At 43.7% G+C, this 14,328-nt stretch overlaps 1 protein-coding gene across 5 annotated transcripts in view; it reads right to left on the bottom strand.

Moving 5' to 3' along the window:
* Nucleotides 1-14,328, bottom strand: part of pcnx1 (pecanex 1) — a 63,168-nt gene that overhangs the window by 48,421 nt on the left and 419 nt on the right. For all 5 annotated transcript variants that reach the window (XM_079693056.1, XM_079693053.1, XM_079693052.1 and 2 more), the window contains exons 2-6: nucleotides 10,611-10,825; nucleotides 6,933-7,038; nucleotides 5,877-5,913; nucleotides 3,939-4,004; nucleotides 1,575-3,257 (exon numbers count right to left, since the gene is read on the bottom strand). In XM_079693056.1, coding sequence (XP_079549182.1) covers nucleotides 1,575-3,257; nucleotides 3,939-4,004; nucleotides 5,877-5,913; nucleotides 6,933-7,038; nucleotides 10,611-10,825 — 2,107 coding nt within the window. The remainder of the gene's footprint in view (nucleotides 1-1,574; nucleotides 3,258-3,938; nucleotides 4,005-5,876; nucleotides 5,914-6,932; nucleotides 7,039-10,610; nucleotides 10,826-14,328) is intronic.

Genomic DNA, 14,328 nt, shown 5'->3' with positions numbered 1-14,328 from the left:
CCCCCCAACAACCATTACTGACGACTTTGAGTCCAGTCAAAGGAAGTACAAATACTAATCAATGCTTCACTCGCTTCCACTACTAATGAGATCCCCTATAGGGAAGTGACTGTGACCTTGATTGCTTTGGGACCCGCAGACAGAAGTAATCAAACACTGATCATGAGATATTGATAGCCAACCTGACATGCCAAGACATATCCCGCATCATGATTCGTATCCCAGGATAGACACAATCTCAGAAAGCTGAGAAACAATCAACATCAGAACACATGTCCACAACAACAAACAGGAGCCAGAGCAGAGGAAACAGTGTGTGTATGTGTGTGTGTAGTGTGTGTGTGTGTGTGTGTGTGTGTGTGTGTGTGTGTGTATATGTATGTATGTATGTATGTATGTGTGTGTGTGTGTGTGTGTGTGTGTGTATGTATGTATGTATGTATGTATGTGTGTATGTGTGTATGTGTCCGGCAGTGGCTCAGTCAGTATGGGCTTGGACTGGGAGCTGTAGGGTCGCCAGTTCAAGTCCCCGACCAGACCTAAATATGGAGTGTGGACTTCTACTTGGAGAGGTCCCAGTTCCCCTCCTGCCCTGTCGTGGTGCCCTTGAGCAAGGCACCAGACATCCCCCTTCCCCCCTCACTCCCATTGCTCCCCGGGAGCTGTACAATAGCTGCCCACTGCTCCTAGTACTAGACTCCTGGTACTAGGATGGGTTAAAAGCAGAGAACACATGTCACTGTGTGTGCTGTGTGCTCTGCATGTGTGACCATTAAAGAGGGGTTCATCCCTCCATATTCTATTCTATTCTATAAGAGAGCTGCTGTTTGCCTAACCTCGGCACAAAGCACACACTATGCCGTCATGCTAACCCTGATCTACGAGGATGGTCAGAACTGTAACTCCATGGAAACTCCCCATGGTTACGCTGAAGGAGCGAGGCAGACAATCTCTTCTGCAGACACACACATCACACACACTCAAAAAAGCAATAATGAAGAGGCTTTATTTCTGAAGGATTACACCCAAAAAACTCGATGCAGTCACTGCTCCCCTCATGCTCATGCAAAACAGACAGGAAGCAGCTCTCCCATAAAGTGAGCATGACGTATGCTATCCAATTAAAAAGTGCTACAAAGAATTAAACAGTCCGAACCCGCAGAGCAAGCAAAAAAACTAAAGCAGACTAAAAAATAGAGTTTATATTCTGTCTGGGATCATTTCAGTGTTCAACAGTTCTGCTGATAATTCACCAAATAATTGTGTATGTCTAAACATGTGGGATAATCCGCAATGTTATTAAGGATGCACCGATACTGAGGTTTGCCTTGTTGACAATGACCACCATTAGCTTATCAGAAAATAAGACAAAAAGAACAGGTAACTATGAATCAACACACTGTGTCAACAGACAGCAGTAGTAAAGCAGACAGGTGTGTGTGTGTGTGTGTGTGTGTGTGTGTGTGTGTGTGTGTGTGTGTGTGTGTGTGTGTGTGTGTGTGTGTGTGTGTGTGTGTGTGTGTGTGTGTGTGTGTGTGTGTGTGTGTGTGTGTGTGTGTGTGTGTGGCACGTACCCCGCAGGGCAGCAGCAGCAGCGTCCTGAGGCTCAGAGAAGACCGCCTGATTGGGCAGACTGTTTCTGGAGCGAGTGACTGACTCCAGCTGGGAGGCCCGGCCCAGCAGGGAGGCTGCGTCCAGGACTTCCCCTTCTTTGGCTTCCAGGTCCGACTTGGAGGTGGTGAGGGGCCGGGGCCCCGCTGGGGCTCCGAGATGGACGGGGTCATTAAGGCAGGCGGCCGTACCGCTGTCCAGACTCAGCACCCGGGCGTGGGTTTTGGCACTGCCTGCGCTGGGGGTCCGGCGGGAGGTGCGCCGCCTCCCTTCAGGCCGAACTCCTGCCTCAGAACCCGCCACAGACTTTACTCTGGAGGAGGGGGGGTGGTGCTTGGCCCTCAGGGCCCGGTAGCAGCCCTCGGGGGAGTGGCAGGAGTGGGAGGTGCTGGAGGAGCTGTCCGTGCTGAGGTGGGTGGAGCGCAGACTGGAGGCACAGCTGAGTTCACTCTGATCCGAGTCCTCATCCCCCCCCGCAGGAAAACCAGCACTACAAGGCTTGGCCCCGCCGCGCAGTGACATGTAGTCGCGGTGCCGGCTGGCGTCGAAGCTGCTCGCTCTCTTCTTCCCCATCCGCCGGCGCCCGCTGCGCCCGGTGGAGAGGGAGGAGGTCCTCTGGACGGGGCTGGCAGCCTGAGGCTGGCTGTCGTCCTTCAGCTGCTCCGTGTCAGCAGCTCCTGTGGAGCCGTCAGCACTGGTCCTGATGCCGGGCTCCTGCAGCGGCTCCTGAGCCGGAGCGGGCGGAGTGTCGGCGGGCAGTTTGGCCGTTAGCTCGTTGGCGTGGGGGTTCTTGTTGGCCTCCCTGGAAGGGATGGTGCTGAGAGCTCTGGAGCTGATGCTGCAGAGGCTGGAGGTCCGGCCGCCTGACGGAGCAGACACCGTGTCCCCTCGCTCTCGCGCCCGCTCGTCCCCTGACAGCGACAGCAGGCTCTCGACGTGGGTGGAGCTGGTCTGCTCGCTGTGGAAGCTGCTGACGGTGCTGTTGGTGTCCCGGTCGGTGCCGCTGCAGTAGCTCTCAGTGGAGCCGCTGCTGCGGGTGCTTAGGCTCCTCAGGCTCTCAGCGCTGCGCTCCCCCCGCTGAGACTTCCCCCCGCCACCTGAGCCCTTCACACCCCCTCCCACCTCCACCTGGTACAGCCCCGAGCTGCCCTCCCCCGCCTCTCTGGAGGCGGAGCGGGCCACTCTGCGCGGCTCTTTTTGTCTGTAACACTCCACCCCAGAGGTGGAGGCCACGGCCTGGTCCTGCTGGTACAGCCGCTCCCCCCCCTCCCTCACACACACCCCCGTCCTGTGAGTCCTGGCCGCCTCCAGCTCACACACGGGGTCCAGGCCCCCCCTCCTGGGCGGAGGGTACAGGGCAAAGTCTGGCAGACACGGGTCGGGGAAGGCTGAGCCGGCGGAGCTGGAGGTCCGAGGGAGACCCCGGGACCGGAGCTCCTTCCTGTAGCTCTGTGACTGCAGGGAGGCGTGAGGGGGGGGCTCGGCCTCACAAGAGGAGTGGGACAGGCTGAAGTGATAAGCAGCAGAGGAGCAGAGGTCAGCTGCTTCCCGGGACAGCTCCGAGGGACAGAGGGAGGTGGAGGGCTGCAGCGAGGCGAAGGAGTCGTTGGCGACAAGGCAGTACATCTTAGTGTCCGACAGGAGGTCTGCAGGGACACCGAGAGAAGGACGTTAAAGTCAGCACCCTCATTTTAGTTTTATTTGAATGAGAAAAAAGATTATATTAAAAAGATAATAATAATTTTAATACACAATTCAAGCTAATAGATTTAGCAGGGCAGAGAGAGGAGAGGAACAGAGACAGAGCGGTCACTCTTCATGTCAACACACAGTGACAGCTGAGGCCACAGAAACACTGCAGACTGTCTGAACAGGCAGACGTGAAAAATGCAATTTTACTAAATTTGAATGATTCTGACCCTGCAGGCCCTCCCTTCACTGAGGGGAAACCCCCCAGCAGTGCTGCAGAGTGGTGAGTGTGAATCACTTTAAAGTTACAGAGGATCGTCCTGATCGGTCACAATGACAAATGTCACATTAAGTAAGTAAGTAAGTAAGTAAGTAAGTAAGTAAGTGTGTGTGTGTGTGTGTGTATTTATCTTGGACTGCTGGGAGCAGGCACATTTTATGGTATCTATCATTTTTTATATATTAGTTGTTAAATACAAGTTGGTTATAAACAGAAAATATAGAAAATATATTTTTTATATTTTTTCAGCCGTAGCAATCTGCTATATTTTCCGTCAATGGCAGAGAATATTTGTTCGATGCGGCCTCTGCATTATAACCTGCAGCCGGGTGCACAAAAAAGCTTTTTGTTTGTTTACCATGGTCGTGGCTGCAGCTCTCCACCAGAGTCAGACTGATGTCATCTGAAGTCTTTCCCACATCTCCTGTGAACATCAGAAGAAAGCCATCAAGAGATGAAGAGTTTAATCAATTATTAATGCGACCACAATCCCTGGGTGGTGCTCCTAGATATTCTGGGTGGATCCTGCCAGATACTGAACTGTTGCCTTCAACCACTGTTCCTCAAAGTGACTTACTGTGATGGAGAGTCTGAGTGAAGGGAAGAAGATTGAAAAGCTTAACCCCAGCGGAGCTTTTGTCCCACCTCAGACCACTTCCTGTCTTTAAAAACATCCAGCTGATTAGAAAGTCATGGACCAGCCACCTTCCTCGAACACTGAGGACAAGCGACCTGAAGATCAATGATTGTCTCTGTTTTCTAATAAAGTCTTCCTGGAGAATGTCTCCCATGACGGGTCTTACAGTGTTTGTTTTTTTTAAAGCTCAGCAGTGCCAGTCTTAATCGGCCTCATCGTGGTGTGACTGCTGAGGTCACAGTCCTGCTGAGTCAGGCTCTCTCTGCAGCGGGGGTGATCATGGTCAGGGATGTGGTGATCCCGCAGAAAATGTGTTTGCGTCGCAGGGTCACAGGAGAGTTTAAAGCTGAACACAGGGATGTGTCTTACAAGTCTTTAACAGGCACAGAGGACAACTATTTAGAACATATTAAAGAGGGACACGCCACCCCAAAATCAAGAATACATTTTTTTTCTGTCACCTGTAGCGCTATTTATCAATCTAGATTTGTTTGGTGTGAGTTGCTGATCTTTGATATAAAGGAACCAGAGGACAGTCAGACAGAAGAAGGTAGCTGGTCGCTGGTCCCTCTCCTGTAGTGTGTTCTATGGTTTCTAAAAATGGTCTGCAAAGGCTCAGATGCCTGTGTTCCCTTTAAGTATAAATTAGGGACGCTCCGATCGCCAATTTTGGGGCCGATCGCCGGAATCAGTATCGGGCGATACCGATCGCCGATCTGATCGAGTGGGCGAGGCCTATGGGGATCTTCCATTTAAAGTGATGTTTAAAACTCAGTTAAAGCTTCCACAAACAACAACCAACATAATTATTACATTCAAAGGAAGTACATTATTCAAGTTTACATTAACTTTGGAGAATAACACGGGAGAAATGACAGCCGGTCAGTGACCCGACAGTGAAGAATAAATATATGTATAACTAGTTTAGCTAGTTCCAGAGGTAGATCAAAGGGCTAAGTGTGTTAGGTCTAACTCTTAGTGTGTGTTGCTCCGCTCACCGCTCCGTCACAGCTGCAGGATTTCTGCTTCACACACGATGCATACCGCTATTTTACTGTCACTTTCGGACACCTTGAAATACTGCCAGACGGATGAAGCCATGTTGGCGAGCTTGTTTTGCCGCACAGAGAAAAGTGTCATGTATTTTACGTCATAATTTGACGTCATGCGGCATTTTTAGAGAGCTCCAATCGATCGGCAGAGAGTGAGTATCGGCCGATAGATCGGAGCATCCCTAGTAGAGATTAGGGATGTACCGAAAATGATCGGCCGAATATGGTTAAAAAAGCCCTTTCGGCTTTTTTTTAGCAACGAAAAAATATCACCGAATGCCAGAGAACAGGGTTACGTTGATCATACTGCGCATATTTGTCCGGCTGTTTTGATTTCAAGTGGTGGAGTAATCCCGAAGTGGTGAAAGTCTTTGCAGTTACACACCCTCGAGAAATGTCAGCTGAACACGGTTTTACAAATCGCAATCCGCTCCTCTTTCTCTGATATTTTGAAATATCTCCAAGCGGCAGACGGAGAAAAGTGTCATGTATTTTACGTCATAATTTGACGTCATGCGGCATTTTTAGAGAGCTCCAATCGACCGGCAGAGAGTGAGTATCGGCCGATAGATCGGAGCGTCCCTAGTATAAATGGAATCATATTTACCTTTGGCTACTGTTACTCTCCCATGAGTGGAAGCAATCTGAAATGTGAAAAAAAAGATGAGTCAAGTCTCTGTTCAGGAAATCATAAAGTCATTTTAGGAATCTGACACAGAGTGTGATCATTACAACATCTTTAAAGAGTGTGTGTAGTTCAAGCAGCCACTCCTCCTCACTGTCATCACTGAGGAGAGTTGTGGCCTCTCTCTCTCTGCTCAGCACTCAGCAGCTGAGCATGTCGGGGGTCCAGAGAGGAGCAGCACCCGCGGGATCCAGAGGTTAAAAACATCTCAGAATAAAACAGCTTCACAACTTTGAATATTCACGGAGGTCTCAGATTACAGCGAGCTACGTGACAGACACACACACACACACACACACACACACACACACACACACACACACACACACACACACACACACACACACACACACACACACACACACACACACACACACACACACACACACACACACACACACACACACACACACACACACACACACACACACACACACACACACACACACACACACACACACACACACACACACACACACACACACACACACACACACACACACACACACACACACACACACACACACACACACACACACACACACACACACACTTTCTTGGAGGCTCTCAGGAAGCAGATAGCGTCTGTTTTTGGAAAATGTGTATCAGTACTTCACGGATCATTTACCACGTAACACAGGCAGAGATTTACAGGAAAACCGTTTCTTTCATCAGGGAAATGTTTTTGGATCACTTCAAGTTAACAGAACACATTCTTTGTTTGTTGAAGACATGCATCATTCAACCCACAAACCAAATATAAAGCAATCTGCTAAATAAATTAAAAAAGATATCACCTACGGCTTTGAGACTTTAAAGTTGCAATGATGGGAGAAAAAAAAATTATATTCCTAAAATCCTGCCTTCCACGTCTTGATTTTATTATTCAAGGCATTTTAATAACAGTTAAGGCCTTATCTTTTTGGATGAATGAATGATATTCATGCAGCATGGTCAGTGTGCAGCAGGCTCTGTTACCTGCTGGTTGGACTCCAGCCCGATGTAGGAGTTCCTGGAGCTGCAGTCCACAGGAGGGGTCTCCTGTCTGATGAAGTCTGACATCTCAATGCCCCCTCCAGGGTCCCTGCACACACACACACAGACTTGAGTTAGCAGAAGGCACAATACACACCCCCTCTTAAATCTGAATGCATGGTACAAGCAGCAGCTCCAACAAGCCGTTTATGACAGAGAGTGAATACACATACTATACAGAGATGCTGTTTGAGAAACCAATGTGAGTTTGGAACGTTGAACAATGTAAATCTATTCTAGTAGACCTCAACAATGGAATTATGATCAGTAGAAAGGGCCATGACATGGGACCTTTAATATCATTAATGTAAGGTACAGTAATAAATAAGGCACATTTTAGACAAAAGGCCAATCAGATGGTTTACATCAGCATTAACGCACAAAACAAATGAAATAAAACAACGACAGTTCATCAAAGAGGAAGAAGACAGTAAAGAGAGGATCTGTATCAAACAAATGTGTTTTGTCTATTCAGTAAAAAAACGTTTTTTTAGGCAGGAATATCTCTGCAGCTCCACAATACTTTATTCAAAATAATATAAACGCATATTTAGCCTTTAACAAGAATGGTGCTTCCTGTGTCTTTAAATGATTTTGGGAAAATCAACAATGATCAGAAAAACGTTTTTAGCCTTGCTTTGAAAAAAACGTCTTCCCTTCAATCCGTACACATGACTAAAAAGACATCATACATCTTTTTAAAAACAGGACCATATTTCAAATCCTTTATATCATGGCTGTCAAACTCAATTTCATCGCGGGCCACGTTAGCTTTATGGTTGCACTCAAAGGGCCGGTTGTGACTTTAAGACTATATAAAAATACATATATTTATATATCAAATAATGTATTATATTACATGATTGCCTCTGCATTGGATTAATATCGGATAGGGTAATAACTTCATAATTAACTACGTCTGAAAGCAAAAGTCTAGGGCAAATAATTGCAAGTCTCTTCAGTGAGAATGTCACAAAATGATTTTAAAAGAAAAGCCAAATCCTGAAAAAAAAAAGTCAAAATCCCCCCAAAGAAGTGACATTTTGAAGTGTTTTAGATGCATTGTGGGACATGTAGTTTATGCGAAACGTGCTTCTGTAAATCGGCATGTAACCGTATAATAAACATATTATATTCTTTGCAAGCTCTTGTGGGGCCGCATGCTATGAGGTCACGGGCCGGATTTGGCCTTGAGTTGGACACCCCTGCTTTATATGCTTCTGGGAATCCAGTGAAGGCCCAAAAAGCGATGAGAGCCTCCATGTAGATTTCCTGAGCTCTATTTTTAGCCTGGACTTGCTTGTTTAACCAGCCGGTATGTCGAAAGCAAAAACGTTGCAAAGGATTGTCTATAAATCATTTCCATATGCCAAGAAGACGTTTCACAACGGGTCAAACCACAACACAAACATTCCCAATAACAAACTGCATCACTGGAAAAAGAGGGGTGTGAGGGGGAAAGAGTAAAAAACACCTCCATCAGCCTCGCTGGGCTCCTCAGTGTAAACTCTAACAGCTGGAATGCAGATCCAGATGTGCGGCGCGGCTGCAGAGCGCGCTCTCTCAGGATATCACTCCCTCAGGAATGTGAGTCAGAGTCATGGGCAGAGAAACCCTGAAAAACCTCTCTGGCTTGTGTTGGTCTGAATTCACCTCTTCATCAAAACATATGATGCACTTTTTGATGGGACCGTAGATATAGTTTCATGGGGACGAATAGGGTCGCTTGTTTGTGGCAGAAATCACAATCACTGTTATTTTGGTCCTAATTGAGATGACGGTAATTTAATATGATCACTCACTGACTTTGAAAACATCTTGCATTCATTATCTATCTTTTATTATCCTTTTTATATAATTCAACAGAAATTTAAAAAAGATAATGTGAAAGTATATTTATTTAATAAAATAATGTATAGTTTAAAGGGGACCTATCATGCAAAAGGCACTTTTGTGAGACGATCTCCCGTAAAAGCTCCGTAATGGTACGTGTTGTGATGTCTGTGTTTGCTTCCCCTGTCGCTTAGATACTATACTTAAATAATCTGTGGAGTCTCAGCTTTAATCGGATATATTGTATGTGCAGTTTCGATAAGTAATAAGGGTATCTTTATTTTGAATTCTGTGCTAAAGTGCGTTAGCATTTTTAAAAAATGAATAAAAACGCACGTCCCTGCGGTGTGAATATCGCGCATGCGCATATCGCGGTTATCGCCATGACACGGTATATCGTTCAGCCCTAATGGTCGGTGTTTACATTAGCATCGCTAACACTCAGAGCTAACCTGTACTGGAGAGCATGTGTGTGAAGAAGCAGGAAGTAAAAAGGAACTCACCTTGTGGTATAACCGGCAAGAGAGAAAGCCTTTGAGCTCCATACTGTTTCAGAGATACTCCTTGATAATCCATGATATGGCGTTTCATCACGGCAGCATTTAGTTTAGACAGTAGCTGCCGGGTCCCGCATGAGCCCAGCCCCCTTCTTTTTATTGTAACAATTTCTTTCTTTCTTTTTTTAAAGCTTTATACCCCAAATCAGCACTTTAGAAACAGGAAGTGAAATAGAGGGATATGAGGCATGGCTAGAATGGGTGATCTGTTTGGTATTTTGAGCAAAACACTTCATAGACATGTTTTTTATATATTTGTATATATCTGAGACCTATGCTATTGCCTAAAAATAGCATGATAGGCGACCTTTAATTATAAATGAATAACTTCAAAAATAATGAAAATAAAATCTACTGCTAAAACTACTAAACATAAATATCAAATACAAATAAATTATACCACAATAAATTGGATGAAATATGTTGTACTGCTGTAAAAACTCTTTAAACTATTTGGTAAACTATATTCAATGAGAGGATTTAACTGACTGAATCTAGCACAACAATCAATTTAACTGATTATCATATTTTCATAATCGCTTGATGTCAAAATGAAAATTGAAGATAAAATGTGATTAATCACCCAGCCCAGCTAGCGACGACATGCTCGATTTAAATTACTTCATTAACTTGTGTAATTCATTGTACGCTGTTATTCTTCATCCAAGCTTAACGTAACCATCATACTAATGATGTTACTAAAACCCTAATCAAAGCAGAATCAGCACTTATTTAACTGTCAATATTCTTGACTTTATTAAGCAATGATCTTGTGATGCGTTAAAAACAAAATGCTCAACACCACAAGTGTTAGCAGCAGCCATTACGGAGGGAAGTGAGGTCATGTTACTAGGAAATAACTGATCAGTTTCCAAGACAGTTATCCCAGGGCTGAGGAACACCGTTTTCAGTGATATATGTATCTGGTGCAGCCAGGCTCTGTCTCCCTTGATCTGAAGCCTTTAAAGTGATGTATTGATTCTCCTTGTAGCAACCTGTCCTCTCACCACCCGGGAGCCTGACCTTTGACCTGTGCGCTGATAAGAACCTCAGATCACCTCTAAATGATTCCTTCTCCACCACCACGCGACTCTTCCCCATCATTGATCAGGAAGCGTGATGTGAGAAAGCTCAACCACACCACTTCCTCTGAGTCACCCTCCCCCCCCTGACCCACATCCCCCCCCCACACATCTCCTCCTATCTGGGGGTGAGTAAGACGTGGACTCACCCGGGGCCATTGCTGTCCTCTCGGCGGGTGACTCCCCCGTCGTTGGCCCCCTCCGTGCCTCCTCTGCTGCCCTGGGTCTCCTTGGCCTGGTGCTCCACCACCTCCCCCTCGTCCAGGGCATGGTGGAGGCGGAAGTTCACCGTCTTCAGCAGCAGGAACATGGCGGCGATGACTCCGCAGTAGATTCCCACGATCACCATGGTGGGTTTCAGGGCCTGGCATTAAGAAAAGAAGCAGGAGTGAGTTTAGAGTGTCTGATATTGCAGAAGGAGCTGGACTGTACCTTGTCGGTTGTTTCATCAAATTTTGCACACTTTTTATGGTATTTTAACTTTTTCAAGTATTAGGAATTGAAATGTTCTTGGATAATATTTCTATTTCTTCTCATAGTATGTTTCGCTAATATTGATAGTATTTTTATTTTTCTCTAGATTTATGTTTCTCTTATATATTCTCCATCATGCTAATGTCTTTTTCTTCCAATTTTTACTTTTGTTTCTTCTGCATCTTTTTTAAACGAATTTGTTTCTCTTTTTTTTTCCTTTTTTTTTTTAAACGCCTTTTGAAGAAGCCCCTCAGACGTTCATTAAATGAAATTTTCCCCCCAAAAAAACAAGACAGCAGGTAGTCAGCTTAATATCAATCGATCAATCAAAATGTTGGTGGTGCTGCTGCATCTGTTTACACTTATTAAAGCAGCAGCAGCAGCTCTCTAACCTGTGGCTCCATATGAACCGCAGAGCTGAGTATTCCACTCCAGGAATAGATCGGAAACCACAGACCGTTTCAACCATCAGCTTCTCAGTATAGAGGTTAGCATGCTTAGAGCAGAGCGTTTTCCTGACATGGAGGTGTTTTACAAACACTGACACGACCTGTAGTCATGAAATATTTGACAAACAACACATAAATAAAAACATACAAGTGGACAAATATAATTTATAAATAGGTGTCGGGTCCTGACACAGTTAGAGGGCAAGCTAACACCAGGCTTGTACTTGAGTAATGATATACTTTATACTTCTACTCAACTACATTTAAAAGAGAAATTATTAACTTTACTCCACTACATTTATTTGAAAGCTTTAGTTACTTTTCACATCAAGATTGTCTATTTTAAAACAATCTTTTAACATAATGTATCGCTGCTGGAATAACTGTTTGAGGGTCAGACATGGTCTATCAGGAATGTGTTTACAACCGTAAAATGCTACTTGATGCAATCACATTAATTATATATAATTTCATATAAAAAGGATCTGATTTCATATGGTAAAATATCACATAAAGCGGAAATGTTTTCTGCACTATGACTACTTTTACTTTAGATACTCTATGTACATTTTGCTGAGAATACTTCTCTACCATTACTTAGGTGGGACTTTAGATGTAGGGCTTGTAATGTACTTTCCTATGAATGTTTAGGAACGTTAACTTAAGTACAGCATCCGAATACTTCCACCACCAATGTCAGGGTATATGCAGGAATCCTGAAGTCAGATGTAAGACCTTTTTTAAGACCCTTTCCATACATTTTAAGACCTCATCGCCACTTAGAGTTTTAACCGGTTACCTTGGCGACACACTTTACCTCACATTCACTATATACAGTATTGATTGTCCTTCCTCCTTATCTTCCAGCCATTTGGACGCTAACTTGCATTTCCCCATAACGATGTTGTTTAACAACCGGCGTAAACGGACCTTCGTGCTATCAAGCAGTGAGCGTGAGATGTCCTGTTCAGGTCAAACCCAACGGGATGCCATAAATAAACTACACAGAATCACACTACACACCTACGCCATGATTACATTCAGGCAGACTGTAGAATACAACCTCTTTGGACAATTTATATACTTATTGAAAACAAGCTACAAAATGTAATACCTTGGAAAATGCCGTTTAATAGCCTTCATTTTCGCTAAATTGATGTATCAACTTGTGATACTTGTTAAGACCCCGCAGACAGCCTGAATGTGCCAGAGTAAACACAAAGCTTCAGAAAACTAGCAGAGACACATTGTGACAAAGGGAGTGAGCAAAAAGCCATTAAGTGCGACTTCATGGATAATAAAAATGACAGATTACTGTGACATCTATCAGCTGAGCTCCTGCTCTCACAGCTGGTGAGGCTTCTGAAAGACTGGAGATACCACAAATCACTACCGACAGGAGGACAACAAGGAGATAGAAACGGGGGGGGGGATTAAATTCACTGATTACAGCCTGCCACACACACAAGCTAATGAACTGGTACAAATGCTAAGGCTTCCTAACTGCATCACTGTGATAAAACCCACACAAAACCTACAGACATTAGGGAAGCCTGCTCAGTGGATATATTTAAAAAGGAAGTTAAAAACATATCTGTTTACTTTAGCATTTCAGGAAGCCAACACCTGCTCTTTGATGCATCTCAAACTGTCCCCGGATGTAGTGTTATTATCATTATTAACATAATCCCATTATTTTGAGTTGTAATCAGAATGTGAATTTGCACTATCCTCATTTGAATGCACTATTATATTATATTACATTTTAATCTATGCAATATTCGATGTCTTTACTCGGCTTATTAAATATGTCTTTAATTGGTAACTGTATTCTATGTGATATCAATTTTCTCTGGTTATTTGTATGTATGTCAATACTCTACTGTGAAGCACATTTGACAGCAGTTCTTGTATGAAAGCTGCTATAAAGAAAGCTTATTATTACACTTTAAAAAATGGAGCAGGTAATTAATTTAAACACATAAATGTTTGCGTTTTTTCAACAAAAGCTTTTGGTTTTATAACACATTTTCAGTGTAGTTAGTTTGTTTATGAGATGTCAGTATCTACTGTGAAGCACTGTATAAAAGGTGCTATACAATAAAAGCTTAATATTATTATGTTTCAACCTGGGGGATGACACACTTTAAGAAGGGAGCAGCTAACACATTTTTGACACATGAATCACGTTTTTCAGCATTTCATTTACAGACACTTTTGGTTTTATAACATATTTTGAGTGAAGCATTAATATAATGTGTGGTTTTGTCAGTTTAAAGAAACGTTACATTGTCTCTGCTCCAGATAATAGCCAGACTCCGACCGTTGGTACAACCAAACAGACACTGTTCAGTCAACAGTCACAACAAAAACACCAATAAAGGACGTTTTAAAATGCCAAGAGTGAGAAGCTATTAATTCAAATACATTTTTTACACATGAATAGCATTTTCAGGGTTTATTTAACACAAGGTTTTGGTTTTATTGGACATTTTGATTGTAGTTTTAAATTAAAACTGTTGTATTCTATGTGATATACATTTTCTGTGACTATTTTACGAGATGTCAATTCTCTACTATGAAGTGCTGTAAAAAAGCTTATTATCATTATTGTTATTATTATGATTATTATGGTCCAATCTATCATGTGGATGGTAGACTTTACAAAAGGAGCAGCTAATTAATTTAAACAATGTTTTGACACAGGAATAACGTTTTTCAGCGTTTTATTTTAAAAAGCTTTTGGTTTTATAACACATTTAGAGTATAGTTATAATATTCCGTGTCGTTTTGTCAGTTTAAAGAGACGTTACATTGTCCCTGCTCCAGATAATAGCCGGACTCCGACCGTTACAACAATCTAACGGACACTCAACGGTCGCAGTAGAAACAAAACAAATGGAGGTTTTAAAATGAGGTTTAAAGGAGGTCTTAAACAGGTTTC

Source organism: Notothenia rossii, assembly GCF_949606895.1.
Source record: "Notothenia rossii genome assembly, chromosome: 7".
Taxonomy (NCBI): domain Eukaryota; kingdom Metazoa; phylum Chordata; class Actinopteri; order Perciformes; family Nototheniidae; genus Notothenia; species Notothenia rossii.
Note: the sequence above shows the minus strand (reverse complement) of the source record. Positions and strands in the feature narration are given on the sequence as shown.